Raw genomic sequence first — 15949 nt, forward strand, 5'->3', positions numbered from 1 at the left:
TTTGAATTAAATAACTGGAAAGGTGGAGTTATTACGGATGTTGGAAAACTGCTGAAGATACCTGAGTAGTCATTAACAGAAAAATTCTACATCTTTCACCTTGGCCTCCTTCCTTGCCTTAGTCTATATCTTTCATTTCCTTTGCTTAGGTTCCTCTTCCCTTTCGCAATATTCCCGTTCCACTGAGAATATTTATGAAGCACTCATAATTGGCAAAACCCTGCTCTAAAAGCTGGGAAGGATATAAAATATGTAAGATGTGGCCTCACACATCCCAATCTATATGAGAGGAATATTACATGCATTTGTGATAATACAGCAATATAATTCAAATATGCACATTTTTATGGATAAATAAACTTTTGCGAGCAAAGAACAGTGAATAGGTACATATACAGTAGGGATGTAACTATGAGCAAGACATGGCCCCTGTTCTCAAGAAGCTTATAACATATGCTGAAAGTCCAGTGAAAGTTCAATGAAAAATATGGAAAGAATGAAACAGAATTAAGGCAGAAATAGATCACTGTCAGCCAGGGGAATTCAATAAATGGGTCAAACCTGCAGTTCTCTCAAGGCCAGCTTGAGTTTTATCCTTCCATGAGGTTTTCCCTAACTAAATGTCTCTCCAGTAAGTTTCCTTAACACCTACATAAAATCAGCACTCATCTGATTTTCGCTTAGGTTTATATTTTCTTAGAAGTATCCATAAGTTATACTCTAGAATGTAAACATGAAAGCAGGAACTTTATCTTATTTAGTTTCCTTTGAACTTTGTAAACACTAAATATTGTAAAAACATTACAAAATATACCTGAATATTATAAAATGTCTTACATTGCTTTAAAATGCTTTTGGAAAAGGAGTGTGGAAGTGTAGGAGAGTCTTCCCAAAAGTCCAGAAAACTTCCACATTTTGAGTATATATATATTTGTCTATATATACAAATATATATATGAGATATATATATCCATGTATATATCTCATCCCAAACAGGAATCCACTAAATGTTGAAAGACTTAGTACAATGCTTGTTCCCTAATTTTAGTGCTTAGACTTTAAATCAAGCAACTGTACTATTTCCACATATTCTGTACAATTGCTATCAATCATGAGATGTGTGATTTAAAGGTTCCTTTCATCAGGCATTGCATGTTATTTTAACTTCCTCTGAAATATTTCTGATTTAAAGCACTATTACTGTGTGATAAAGATTAAAAGAAATAATGTATGGAAACACTATAGAGTTTGAAGCATTCTGTAAAGGTAGCATATTTTTCTAAACTACTAAAACCTGCTCTTATGCTAGTTCTGTCCATCCCTGGCAAGATGCTTTTGGTCAAAATGGGGAGTTTCATCTAGAATGGTTGACACTAGTTTGTTGCGTTGATGATTTTTTTACACTTCAGAGTTGTATACTTTTATGTGGTGTGTGTGTGTGTGTTCTTTAAACAAAATATTCTTCAGGTTGTCTCAGACCATCAATGACATTCATAGCATGAAGTTTTTGCCTTTTAAAAGTGCTGAGATTGACAAAACGTAGTGAAAAAAATCACTGCACAATACTGATCCTTTCATTTTGTCAGGCACTCTGTAGTTGGTTAAGTAAGATTTGAGGTTATCATAATAATGTAAACAGGCATATCATTTTTTCTTAGACTTCTTTATGCAAAAGAAAAAGAAAAAGTGAAAAAAAAGACAGCAAAGAAAAAATCATTCAAGTGAAGAAAATTTGTTCACACACACATCAACTAGCTCAAAATCCATAAAATTTACTGACTTTTAGTGGGTAGATTCAGGGAATGTTTATTCGTTTGTGTAACGATTTTATATTCTTCATTTCTAAAGGCAATTCAAAAGGTTTTCATAGTCTTCATTTCTACAAAAAATTTAAAATAGTGAATGAAAAACGAAATTTACAACATCATTCAGCTACATGGCAGAGACAAAAATCAACTAATTATAGTTTTCATACATAGCAACAAATAATTGGAAAATATAGTTGAGAAATATGCTGTTTACAATTGAAACAGATATTTTGAAATACCTGAAAATAAGGCCAAAACATAAGTGAAAGACTATAACGATGACAAAAAAGAAACATTATTAAGGACCATTTAAAATAATAAAAATCAACAGGTAGATTATGTTCCTAGCAAAAATACTCTAATATTATAAAGACATGAATTTTCCCAAGTAAATGTATAAAGCTAGATAATCACAGCAGAATTTCCATAAAACTTGATAAGCTAATTCTAAAGTTCAAATGAGAGAGAAAATGGAAATAAGGAAACAAGAAAAGATTTAAACGAATATGAGGGGACAAGCCCTACCAGAAAGCGACATGGTTTATGAATTTATTATAATTAAAGTAGCATATATCAGCATAGGAATAGATCAGTGAACAGACTGGGTATGCAGAAAAGACTACATTATTATCGGAATATAGAATATTATAAAAATAGTATGATAATTAACAGCATGCATTCTGGAGCTAGCATGGCTCGTTTCAAGTCTGAGTCTGACACTAAACTGTCACCTTGGGAAAATTATTTAATCTCACTGAACCTTGATATCCTAATGTATAAAATGGGAGTAGTAACAGTACCTACCTATTTTTAGGATTAAATTTATAAATCATATAAAATACTTGAAAGGTTGGACTACCTTCATCAGCAATCAAATGATGTTATTTATAACATTCATCATCACAGTAAGACAAAGAACAACAACAACTACTACGATTATCAGAGGAGAAAGGATAACTGATTATTCGTTTACTTAAACCAGACTTAAATTACTATATCACATCATTCACAAAAATAATTTCCAGATTTATTTGAAACAACTAATTTTTAAATTTTAAAAATTATATCTGAATTAAAGCTATGCATGAAAATATAATTATAATTTTGTAATGGGAAGACCTTTCTAAGCTAGATATAAAGACTGACAGCTGGGCTTCCCTGGTGGCGCAGTGGTTGAGAATCTGCCTGCTAATGCAGGGGACACGGGTTCGAGCCCTGGTCTGGGAAGATCCCACATGCCGCGGAGCAACTGGGCCCGTGAGCCACAACTACTGAGCCTGCGCGTCTGGAGCCTGTGCTCCGCAACAAGAGAAGCCGCGACAGTGAGAGGCCCGCGCACCGCGATGAAGAGTGGCCCCCACTTGCCGCAGCTAGGGGAAGCCCTCGCACAGAAACAAAGACCCAACACAGCCAAATAAATTAATTAATTTTAAAAAAAAAGACTAACAGCTATAAATATAATGATTGAAAAATGTATCCACATATTAATTAAAAATTTTGTGCAAAACACCATAAAGTCAAAAGGCAAAAGACATTCTGCAGACAATATTTACAAATAGAATATAGAAAAAGTTGTACTAAGATTTCCCAGTGAAGTATGGAGTAACTTAGGATGCCTATGATACTCATGTTAGGGAAATTTAATTATTGATGCAGGAGGATTTAGGGTAAGAAGATAAAAAATTATTAAAGCACTGCTATATGAAATTTGACAATTCTGAGCTATTAAACTAGAATTAGGGGAAATTTAATAACAAACTTAAATGTGTATAACATTTACATAATAACTACTAGACTTGTTAAAAATCTCCACTAAGATTAACATTGAATATGGAATGGGATTGAAATCAGATGCCTGATAATATTTTGGCTATAATGAGTGGCTAGACATTAAATTGAATTATCAAGCATTGATATTCATGAACATTTATAGAAGTAATGCAACAGAAGTTTGGCTACACAATACCCTGTTGCAAACTTCCACAACAGCAAAAGCAAGAGTGAATAAAATATCTGTGGTAGAGTAGCAATTTCTGCCATTCACAAGTAGCAATCTTAATCCAGTATATGAATTAAACCATAGGTTTTTGGTCCCAATGTTAAATTAAAATATGTGTACATTTAGTCCAAGAGATTGTATAATAGACTTTATTGAGAGGGCTGAAATTAGGCTAAACCCAAAGTATTATATGGTTTGGGTAGCCTGCTTAGAGATAAAAAGATAAATCATGGTGTTTACAACCCAAAGAGTCTACGATTCTTAAATTATTATCTAAAATGTAATCCAGATTACAAATGTGGTAGGTGATTGCATACCTATGTCAGTAAAGATCAAGACAATGGCACATATCCAAGCTAAATTACTCTCCAAAAACAGAGGATGGATCTGAAAATATCAGCTTTTCTCCGTCACTAACCAACCAATTTACCAACCAATCCAATCTCTATACTAACCAGCCTCAATGTGCCCAGCTCTCTGCTGAAGACAATGAGGGAAACAAGAGTATTATTTTAAGATATTTACTATCTGAGTGGACAATTATAAAATAATCCAAGATTAACCAAGCGTTTCTAACAGTGTCACATTGTTTATTAGTTCTGTGGAAATTCAAGAATAGTAGAATTTGGTGTAATATAATTATATTCCTAAAGTATTAATTGACAATAATAGCTAACATTTATTGATAGCTTACAGTGTCAGGCACATAGTAATTATCACTGATCATTAGTTATAATTAGTGCATGTTTCATGCGATATGAATTACTTTCACCATTGTATAATAATTATCACATAAATTAGGTACTATTAACATAAATTCAATAATATATGTTAAATTTATAAATAGATGAATGCATGAGTTAGTGTGAAAAAAGCTGAGGTTCAGAAATTTTAAATAACTTGCCTAAATTCATGTGACAGAAGGATTTGAAACTTAAACTAAACCTTAAAATATGGGTAGCTTTTGGACAGGAAAGGAAGACAGACGTACCAAGTATGGAAAATGACAAGAGGAAAAGTACACAAGCAAAACAAGACCACATACTTATGGGGAAAAGAGACAGTAAGTCTAAGAAGACAGAGAATATGTATTAGGGAATACATTTTGGCATAGGATGGGGACAGTGCAGCTCCTTAAAGTCTAGGAAGAAGAGTTTGAACATGACGCAGTGACTGTAAGAGTGACATGAGGAAAATGTTGTTTAATAAAGGTGTAAACTGGCAGCATTGGACAGTGTGGATTTAGCAGAAAGAATCTATCTAATATAGAAAGTATTTGCAGTAGTTTAGGATCTGGGTTTTGATAGTGATTGCACAGGAAATTTTAAAAAAAAGATAAGCCTAGGAAATATTTTGAAAGAAAAAAAAAATGGATATAGAAGCAAAGGAAAAATATTAAGCAATGAAGAACCCAGTGTTTAGTGGGAAAGTATATAAAATGATGATTTCACTAAAAGAAAAAAGATATAGAATACAGTTTTTTCTCAACTAAAAGAAAAATAGAATAGAAATCGATGCTAGTTAGAGGAAAGAGGAAAAATTCACATGGCATTTGAGGTGATAGTATTATTTCCACATGTAGAGAGCCTGTGCATATGTGAAAAGATCAGACTAGGATACCGGTGAAAAATCAGGCTTAGAGATTAAGATTTTTAAGTTATGGCATGAAAAACATGTGGGAAAAATATTAAAAAGGAGACTAAACGGAAAAGAGGACCTAAGTTCAAGTCTGATTGTGAACCGGAACTTGAGTAAGTCACTTAACATCACTGAAACTCAGTTACTCCATGTTTTAAATGGAGAAAATAGTATTTACTTCACAGTATTTTGAGCATACAAAGTGAAAGGCCCTTGCAAACTGTAAAACTATGTAGGTAAAGAGCTGTTATACAGTTAAAGTCATGAGAATCAAAGGGTAGATATTTTAAGCTATGTATTTCTTAAGGGCTTCGAAGTTGAGACCTTAGCCTTCCCCTGATCAAAGATCCACATTACTGTGCTATAGAGTGGATGATTTATTATTACACACATTAAAAGGTCAGTTGGCCAGTCTGCTTTTGAAACACAGTAAAAATAATACCTAAGCCTTTCTAAATTCTGACAAAATCTTTGAATAATCATCTTTGGTGCTTGCTTAATTGGAGAAATATAATTTTAACTAGCAAATAAAATAAATCAGATAAATTTCCAATTCCAAAGTTCTTGTTATGGCATATTTACATGAGTAAAGAAGCATCCTAAATATTGCTCATACTTAATCTTTATTATTAAAAAGTTTTCAACCTTGAAATTGCATAATACTATATTATAAAATGACACACTTAAGCACATTGACTGTTTGATTTAAGATGCATGATAATGAATTCTTGATTTTTATTAGACTTAAAGTTACTAATTGCATTGAAATAAATAATATTGCCTTAGGAAAAATTGAAACATAGATGCCTGAACAGAGTACAAGTTCTTAAAGAAGCAGGACCAGGTAGGTTTTCTGTCCACAGACTACGTTTATAATATTATTTGATTTGTAAAGATTAACCTGAAAAATATTTTATCCATTTTGGTTAAATGAATCTTAGTATTTCTTAAGGAAATTGCAACTCAAATTTGAGTACATAATGACAATTTATTATTTAGCATAAATTCCAAGTAAACTGTGATTACATTTTACTTTGCCTTTTTCTCTGTATTTTTGGTATGCTAGTCAAAGTCTGAGCTATTCATTATAGATGTCACAGACATCACATTTCCACCTTCCAAAAGTATTTAAAGGATTATATGGAAATTATCCCAATTCTCATCAATATGCTTAAGCCTGCCCAGACAGGAACTATTTCTTATCTTTGCATACCCAGGACCTTGGACAGTGCCAGGCATAAACTAGGCATTTATCTGTTTTGGAGCAGATGAGTACGTGAATGATTTTTTTCTGCTGCTATATTTGTCTTATATATTGCTGGAGATACTAATCACCAGGGCTTGAACATCTTTTTATTTTGCTGTAATGACACTGTTTGTATGCAAAACACTCCTAAATTGTGTTATTTCATTTTTAATGCAAGGTATTACACTTGGAAAATAAAATCTGTTACACTAAAATTCATATTAATATAAAAAATTATTCAAGATATTGACCTCATTTTACATACAAAACCACAATATTAATGTAAGAGAAATTTAAAATAAATAAAATACCCTTTCTAAAGCAGTGTTTATTTTCATTCCTATCTTCAAGTTCACCAAGGAATTCTTAAAGGTAAGGAGAACTTCATACTTCCCTCCACACCACTCCCCCTCCCATCACCACCAAAATATAAAAATAAACAAAACTAGAAGGGAAAAGAGAATTTTCCGGTCATTTCAAAATAGTATTACTGTGAAGCAGTATGGATTATTGTACATCGTAAAGGCAAATATTCTGAATTCCCTTTTTTCCCTGAATTTCCTTTAAATGCCTATCTTATAATAAATACATTAGATGATTCCTGTTACCCGCATGCACTACTATAAAGATTATGGATCCTAGTAATTGCTCCTTGTATTCACAGTGGAAACTGGAACTTAATAAAGGAGAGAAGAAAATGTACCGAAGGCAAACCCATCTGTGAAGGATCGCTGTAAACGGGTATTTATTCAGTTTGTACTAAATTAGTCGTGGCATGACAAGAACCCTTTGTCTGTGGGACCGTTGGTCTGGCAACCATTATCTATCCGTGGAAAAGACGTCTGAAGACTCCGCCCGTGCTGGGGGTGGGGAAGGCGCACCGCGTGGAGAGCTCGACTGAGAGTTAAAGTGAGCGAACAAAGAGAACTCCCAGCAGCCGCCCGCTAGCGCCTTGCCGCTGCATCAGGAGACGTCAGTCAAGCCCGGAAGGCTGTTGGAATCCGCCTCCCTGAGAAAAGCTCAAGTAAATAATTGATGGCGATTCATGCGGTCCAGGACAAAGCTTTGAGGAAAGCCAGTGCATCCGATTTCGAGCGGTTTGGGAATCTTCTGCCGAGTAAGGGGTCTGGGAGTGCCGCGAGGACTGTGAGCTTGGCTACGGGTCTTCCATCGCGGGCGTGGCTCTGGCCTTTTTGTCTTCTTGCCACCCGCCCCTCCGCCTCCTCACTCCGCCTTCTTCTCTTCCCTTTTGAAAGTAGCCTCTCTTTGGTTACTTCTACGCCGTCCTCCCTTGCAATCCCGCCCCCTCCCCTGCCCAGTCCGGTGAGGCCAGCTCACGAATATCAGTGCACTTTCCGGGGAGCGTCTGGCACGGCTTGGTACCTCGCGTGTTCGCCTGCTCAGAGCCGCAGCTCCAGCCCAGCCGCGGGCCGCCAGAGAGTAATCCGCTCTCCCGGCCGCTGAGCCTCCACGTTAACGCCATTGTCTGGAGAAACAGAGTGGGTGTGGAACTGGGGCGAACCGGTCCAAAGTCAAAAGTGCTCAGCCAGATAGTCGCATATATAATACTACGAAGTTAAACTTTCCTCGTCTCCGAAAAGACACAGTAAGAACCCTGAGGTCCCCGGAAGATCAGAAGGAAAGCGCTGTTGATTTGCTTCAGCTTCAAAACATCGCCTCTGCCAAGAAGTGAGCAGTTCTGGATTTTCTAAAGGGATGGGGAGGGTGAGTGGGCAGATAAAACTTGAGATTAAAAGTGTTGGTTTAGGCCGTGCTGGGGTTGCTTGGTTGGCGAATTTCATAGGAGAAGCCTCAAAGAGACACAGCATCCTGGCACTTTGTGAGAACCACGTGACAGCAGGCAGGTACCTTTGATTGTGGGAGCCGAGTTCCTGGAACTCGAGCTTTCTCCTGCGATAGAGCTGTATGGGGGCCGAATTAAGCGTTCTCTGGTGGCTCTCAGCTTCAGAGTGGTTCTGCTTAATTCAAAACAAAAATAAGTTTGCATTGGCAATATAACTTATTTGGGTGATCCTGGTTAGTGTGACCTGCCAATGAACTAGACCAGATATTCTAGGAGCATGTTGCTCTGGGAGAACATGTAGAAAATAAGTTGATGGATGACTCCTCCCTCCCCCTCCCCATGTCTTCTTTGTTCACTATTATTTTCCAAATTGAGTTGGAAGGAGATCTCAGAAAGAGAAAGGGAGGTGGAGGAGTCTTCCAGTAATATTTCTTTATAAAATGAGGGATTACTACACATTGACTAAGCTATGATACTTAGACAATAACAGGAATAATGCTAGTAAAGTAACTAGCAAGTATCTCCTCCCCTAACAGGAGGATTTTTTTTTTAAGCAGAACTTTCTGCCTAGTCATGCCCTTTTCAGTGCTTTAGAGAGAAATTATATTTCTAAGGAAAAGGCACCTAACTGAGTAGCTGACTAAGCAGCTGGATCACTAGGGAGAAGAAACCAGGAGGCAGTGGGTTTTGAGTTGCTATTTTCCAGATTTTAAAAGCCAATGATGGATTTATCATGGAAAAAATACAAAACAGAAGTTGATCTTACCACCATGAGTGAGGATGCACCAGCCTTCTTAGGTGCAGGGTCATTCTGTCTTAGAATTTGGCTTCATGGAAAGGACTGGGCACTTTAAAAGTACACCTTTGCCTGTTATGTACCATCTGAGAAGATGCTTAATAATGAAAATACTTTCTGTTTAGCAATTACACTTAAAACTAAAGCAATTCACAAGAACAATGAAATTTAGATAAGTGTAGAAAAAGTTATCACCTGTAATTTAAGAAATTGTGCAGAGCCACCAATAAGTTTTTCCAAATGATTTTTAATTTATTTCTCAAAACTAAAAAATAAATAAATTAAAAGAAAAAGAAAAATCCCTTCAGCGCTGCTAATGACTAAACCACATAGATGATTTTTAATGCCATATTTTCTTGAAACTGAAGTCGGCTTAAAGTCATTCATTATTTATATTTTCTTTTAGTTCTAGTCTAAAGGAAATTGGGTGTGTTTCTCTCACAAAGTGCAACATTAAGGGTTAGAGCTGTTTGAGAAGAGTATCATTTATCCATAACAAGTGTTCTCTAAGAAAAACCCTTTCATAACCCTTTTCATCTAATTGACACTTGGGAATATCAATTAAAACTTTCTCCATGAAATTAGGCTTTGAAACGCAGATGTGATAGTGAGGAAACCAAAGCTGAAAAATCAGGGTATTGACAGTTCTAGCATATGGACTTCTTTTCCTTCTGAAGCTTCTTGACCTTATCTTCTGAAACAAACAAACAAACTCCCTTCCCATCAATTCCTTTCTGACCCCATCCTTGCCATAACCTGCTACCGTGAGAATGGGAGGTTCATCAGCTTTCAGATCTTCATTTTACTGAGGTGGCGTGAGATGGAGATAGCGCCTCCCTGGGCAAAATAAGAATAGACACTTCTACATCCTAGTTCTAAAGTCTGGTCTTCTATTAAGCGCCATCCAAATCTCATTTTCTAGGGCTTCTCTTGTTACGGAAAATCACTCTTTGCTCTGTAACAATGCAGACACGCTGTGTGCTTTCCTTCTTTTGTTTCTGCCCCAGATTAGAAAGGAAGGTTGCTGGCAGTGAGGAGGGAAGAGAGTGATCTGGTGATGGACTATTGTAAATCGCCTCTGATAGATTCTTCCTAGACCGCAATGAGTCAGCCACCGACGGGGGGCGCTGCCCCTGCCACAGCCGCAGCTTCTGCCGCCACAGCTGCCACTGAGGCTCGCCTGCACCCGGAGGGCAGCAGCAGAAAGCAGCAGCGTGCTCAGTCACCCGCTAGACCGAGGGACAATTCGGCGCGACAGACCACCGCGGCCACCCGGTCCCCGGTAGGGGCTGGCACTAAACTCAATTCTATTCGACAGCAGCAGCTGCAGCAGCAGCAGCAGCAGGGCAACAAGACCGGGAGCCGCACGGCGCCTCCGGCCAGCGCCCGAGGAAGCGGAGGAGGGGCGGAGAAGGCCGCGCCCCTGGCGCCCAAGGGGGCCGTGCCGGGAGCTGTCCAGTCCTTGGCTGGTGCTGAAGCGGCCCCCGTGGCGACCCTGGCCCCGGTGGGTGTCAGGAGACCTGGCGCGTCGGCGGAGCCGCCCCGGGAGCTAGAGCCCGCGTCCTCTAAACTCGGGGAACCCCCTCCGCTTGGAGAAGGAGGAGGAGGAGGGGGTGGGGAAGGAGGAGGAGCCGGCAGCGGCTCTGGGGAAAGGGAGGGGGGCGCTCCGCAGCCGCCGCCGCCGCCGCCGCCGCCGCCGCCCAGGGGCTGGCGAGGGAAAAGCGTACGCGCTCAGCCGAGGGGCGGCAGTGGCGCGGAGGGGGCCTCCACCTCGCCATCCACCTCCTCTGCGGGCAAAACCCCAGGCTCCGGCAGCAGAAACTCCGGGATTGGCGTTGTGGGGCCTGGCAGCGGTGGCGGAGGGAGCTACTGGAAGGAAGGATGTCTGCAGTCTGAGCTCATCCAGTTCCATCTCAAGAAAGAGCGGGCGGCGGCGGCGGCGGCCGCGGCTCAGATGCACACTAAGAACGGCGGCGGCGGCAGCAACCGCAGCTCTCCGGTCGCTGGCGCCCCTGCCATTTTTGAGCCCCTCGCAGTCCCTCCCACCTCCCCAATGGCGGCGGCAGCAGAGGGCCCCCAGCAGGGCGCAGAGGGCAGCGCGAGCGGCGGCGGCGGCGGCATGCAGGCAGCGGCGCCCCCTTCGTCGCAGCCGCACCCGCAGCAGCTCCAGGAGCAGGAGGAAATGCAGGAGGAGATGGAGAAGCTGAGGGAGGAAAACGAGACTCTCAAGGTGAGGAGGTGGGGGGGGGGACGGGTTGGAGGAGGGGAGGTGTGGGCCTCGGAGCATTAGGGCGTGTCCTGGCGGGAGTGAGAGGCTGCTAACCTGTTAGGGAACCTTCAAGAGGGAGGGGAACAGGAAATGAGGGGAGGGGGTCCCTAGGCCCTTTCCGGATCTAAAAGGGCTTGCGATCAGCAGCGTTAGGTTTTTATTTAGATCCAAATCTGGGCCTTCGTTTCTCCGATCATTATGGTTTGGGTCACTTTTTCACGGACAGAGCTGGAGTAGGAGAGCGAGGGAAGGCCTAAAGAGGGCCCATTTTTTCTAGTTTCTTCTCGTTCATTCAGATCCGGGTCATTCCTGTCTCATGGAGAGGGAGCAGTAAAGCTGAGAATTTGGAGCTGGGATGGGGTGTAGACGGTGTATGTCCGAGGGGTGGGAGGCGAAGCTAATTTTGACCCGCGGCCTGTCACCGCCTCAGAACGAGATCGATGAACTGAGGACCGAGATGGACGAGATGAGGGACACTTTCTTCGAGGAGGATGCCTGTCAACTGCAGGAAATGCGCCACGAGTTGGAGAGAGCCAACAAAAACTGTCGGATCCTGCAGTACCGCCTCCGCAAAGCCGAGCGCAAACGGCTCCGCTACGCGCAGACCGGGGAAATCGACGGGGAGCTGTTGCGCAGCCTGGAGCAGGACCTCAAGGTGTGCGGCGCCGGGGCTCGGGGGGCGCGCGGCAGGGGCGGTGGGTGGGGACTCCGGTCAAGGGCGCTTTGCGTTGAAAGGCCTTCAGTGGTGATTGGCAAAGAGCTCTAGGGACACGGAGTTTCACAGCGCCAATCACAGAATATCAAGGTCCCGAAAGGGGAAGAGGTGAACAGACAGGTGGGTCTGAAGAATCGTGTGGTGGGGGGGGGGGGGGGGGGAGGGTCTTGCAGAGAGCGAGCTCTGTGGGCTCTCCTGGGAGAGGAGAGGTGGATTACAGAGGTGGTGGGAGGAGGGCGCCTCCTTCCGCGGCGGAAACAAGGGCGTGGCAGAGCGCAGTCCTTGATCTGACTTCCAGAGACTGTCCTCCAAGCGCAGGCCAGATGGAGTCTGGCACTCAGGAGCAGCGCGGTGAAGACCCCTTTAGTGGAGTTGGAGCCCAGAATAGGAACAGCACTGGGAAGATATTAGAGTTAAGATTTCTCTCTGAAAGCCGCCCCCGTCCCCAACGCCTTCTTCCCGAACTCCTTCCTTTCTGTAATTACCACTTAGATAACTCCCAGAAAGGAAAAACCGTCCAGCTTGTGGTCCCTTTTGGAAAAGTAAAGGGAGAGTGCGCTAAATGAAAGAACCATGTTCTTAGTGAGGTTGCTTCTTCAGAGTCTCACCCAGTGGATAAATTTCAACTTTGAAGTGCGTTTTTTAGATAGGTGTGGTCTGTTCGTTCGGTTTCACTGGAGGCAGATTCACTGACAACGCAAATCAGATGTTATCTTCATGGTCTGGGACAACAAACGAAATATAATTTTAATTGTATCAATTTCATGAAGATTAAAAGCCGAGTGTAATTATCTTGTATTTTTTTTAAAAGGAGGCCATGGGAAAACATTTTATGAAAGCCGTTGTATCATTTCTCTTTTTTTCCTTTTTCTGACATTTGTCGAGTGTTGACTAGGCAACAGGCACTGTGGCAACCATTGTTACTCATATTATTATTTCATTTAGTTCTCAAGGAAACAAGCCTGTAAGGAAGGGATTATGAATAGCATCATTTTACAGGTGCCCACGATGAACCTTTTACGGAAGTTAAGTGCCCAGCCCCTAGCCCTGGAACTTGGCTAGTAGTTTTTCAGGCTGGCTCCCCACTCAGTCCAAAACCACAGCCTGTGTCCTGAGCTACAGCACCACACTGCCCTAAAATTTCTGAGGCAATCTTAAAACAGGAGGCAAAAATGCACACACTAATTTAAACAAACAAACAAAGTCTCAAAGACTAAAATATTTCTTAAAACTAAGCACCTGGAATGATAGGATCAAAATTCAAGCCTCAGACCCTACCTGGGAATATTTTATTTTCTAGTCTTTAAAATAAGTGATAATGGAGGCATCTACCTCATAGTTTTGTTGTGGAATTAGAGATTTGTGAAATCTCTACACATGATAAAACACAGCTGAACATTTATAACCATGATGTCACGTAGACATTAAGGGAACAGAGTGGAGAGCCAGACTACCTGGCCACTTGTTAGCTGTGTCACCTTGAGCATATTATTTCACCTCCATGAGACTCAGTTTTCCTCATCTATAAAACAGGAATAATAATAGGATCTATTTCATGGGATTGTTGAGAGGGTTAAATGGTTTATGTATGTGAAATGGCTTATATGTAATGCATCTGGAATGATGCCTGGCATATGGTAGACACTATATACATATTGGTTCTAGTACTTTTAATATAACTTTAGCCCATTTACTGTATTGTCTTTAATTACATTTTGGTGTTAAAAACACTTTAATTTAGGTAGCAAAGGATGTATCTGTGAGACTTCACCATGAATTGGAAAATGTGGAAGAAAAGCGAACAACAACAGAAGATGAAAATGAGAAACTGAGGCAACAGCTTATAGAAGTTGAGATAGCAAAGCAAGCTCTGCAGAATGAACTGGAAAAAATGAAGGAGGTTAGTAATCGATTATCTCACGGTGTGCTATATATATTTAGCTCTTCATAGAGAGTACCAAAGACTAATATGACTGTTAAAATAATTCCATTTTTTATGATTATAGGACAGTTTGTTTTTCTCACCCAATATAGTAACAAATACATGATTTCATACTAATAAATAAGTAGCAAAGAAGAAATTCTGACCTCCACCCTACCTCTGACTTGACATATATGAGCTGTGACAGATGCTTCGTGTGTGACATCTAAATGGATGTTAATTAAATAAATTACACAGCTATACCAAACACAAAGGATATCAAGAGTATGAAGGAATAAGCCTTCTGTTAGTTGAGGGGAAGCACTAATCCTGTGAGATTACTACTGAGTTCACAGAACCACAGACTTTGAGGATGAAAAAGACCATAGAGACCATTCAGTCTAATCTAATCATTGCTTGATTCCTCCTTATAACAAAGCCCCCAAATGGTCTAATACTTAGAACTTCACCAGTGACTAGCCCTTAAGATCGTCTCCAGCAGCCAATTTTATCACAGCATAGCTCTGTTTAAGGTTTTCTTTGTTTTCAGTTGCAATCTATCTACTTGTAACCTTAATAAATTCATCTCAGTCCTACCCTTTCGGGTACAAGAGTCAGAGTTCTCTTCCACATCAGCTATTAGAAGATTCCTACCATGTTTCCCCTGAATCTTCTCAAAGAGCAAAATCAGTATCAAAGAAAATAACGAGAATAAAAGAAACAGATGTATCAAGAAATGATTAGAACTAACACACCATTGTAGAGCAATTATACTCCAATAAAGATGTTTAAAAAAAAATAGCTTTGTGATAAGTAACAGTTTGAATTAAAATAATATTCTTCCTTGAAAACTGCCTGAAAATGTACAGTGCAACTTATGAAAACCATTATTGAGAATTAGCAAATACACACATGGTCCTCTGAACATTTCCTCTGCTTAAATATGCAGAATTTAAATGAAAATCCTAATCTTCCCATAGACTAACTGAGATATTGGCACATTCCACTGCTGTGTTTTTCTCGAAATGGTATAAAAATATAACTACCACGTAACAGTGAAAATATCAGTTGTCAATTAAGAATGTGTGGCAGGAATTTGTAGAACACTGTTTCAGTGGGGTAAACTGTTTTGTGATCTAAGTTTCTACTTATTCTTATATTATCCTGAATTTAAACATTTTTAACATGACAAATTAGGGCAAAATCATTGTACTGATATGTGATTCTTAGCTAATACCTCAGGGTGGCTGTGTGCTACAGCAGGAAAACATGGTGGCTGGGAGCCTTGGGACCATCTTCACCAGTAACTAATCGGGTGACTTAAAAGTCCTCTAACTTCTGCTTGCCTCAGTGTATTCAGTCATAAAATGTTATTTTCAGTGAATCTCCGCACCTCTTGCAGCTATCATGACTCTTATCGTGAAGTCCAGGACATTACCATTAAAGAACAGCATAGATTTTTTTCTAAAATTGAGAGATCAAATATTAAATTAATATAAATATAAGGATAGGTTTCTTTGATAATAATGTACAGTTGAAGTTTGTGAAAAATTGAAAGTTTGAAAAAATTAAGTAGGTAGCTGTTATTTGGTGGGGCTGTCATAAGAAAGTAGTACAAACTGAGTGGCTTAAACAATAGAAGTTTATTTTCTCACAGTTCTGGAGACTAAAAGTCCAAAATCAAGGTGTTGGCAGGGTTGGTTTCTTCTGAGGGCTGTGAAGGAAGGATCTATTCCAGGCCTCTCTCCTTGGC

The 15949-nt window shown here is 40.2% G+C and overlaps 1 protein-coding gene across 1 annotated transcript in view; it reads left to right on the forward strand.

The window, feature by feature from the left end:
• The first annotated feature begins 8333 nt into the window (after positions 1 to 8333).
• MTCL3 (MTCL family member 3) overlaps positions 8334 to 15949 on the forward strand; it is a 43167-nt gene continuing 35551 nt past the window's right edge. The window contains exons 1-4 of the mRNA XM_059941249.1: positions 8334 to 8380; positions 10299 to 11521; positions 11991 to 12215; positions 14017 to 14175. Of these exons, the coding sequence (XP_059797232.1) occupies positions 10394 to 11521; positions 11991 to 12215; positions 14017 to 14175 (1512 nt within the window). The 5' untranslated portion in view covers positions 8334 to 8380; positions 10299 to 10393. The remainder of the gene's footprint in view (positions 8381 to 10298; positions 11522 to 11990; positions 12216 to 14016; positions 14176 to 15949) is intronic.

The sequence above is a fragment of the Balaenoptera ricei genome, chromosome 12 (genome assembly GCF_028023285.1).
Source record: "Balaenoptera ricei isolate mBalRic1 chromosome 12, mBalRic1.hap2, whole genome shotgun sequence".
Taxonomy (NCBI): Eukaryota; Metazoa; Chordata; class Mammalia; order Artiodactyla; family Balaenopteridae; genus Balaenoptera; species Balaenoptera ricei.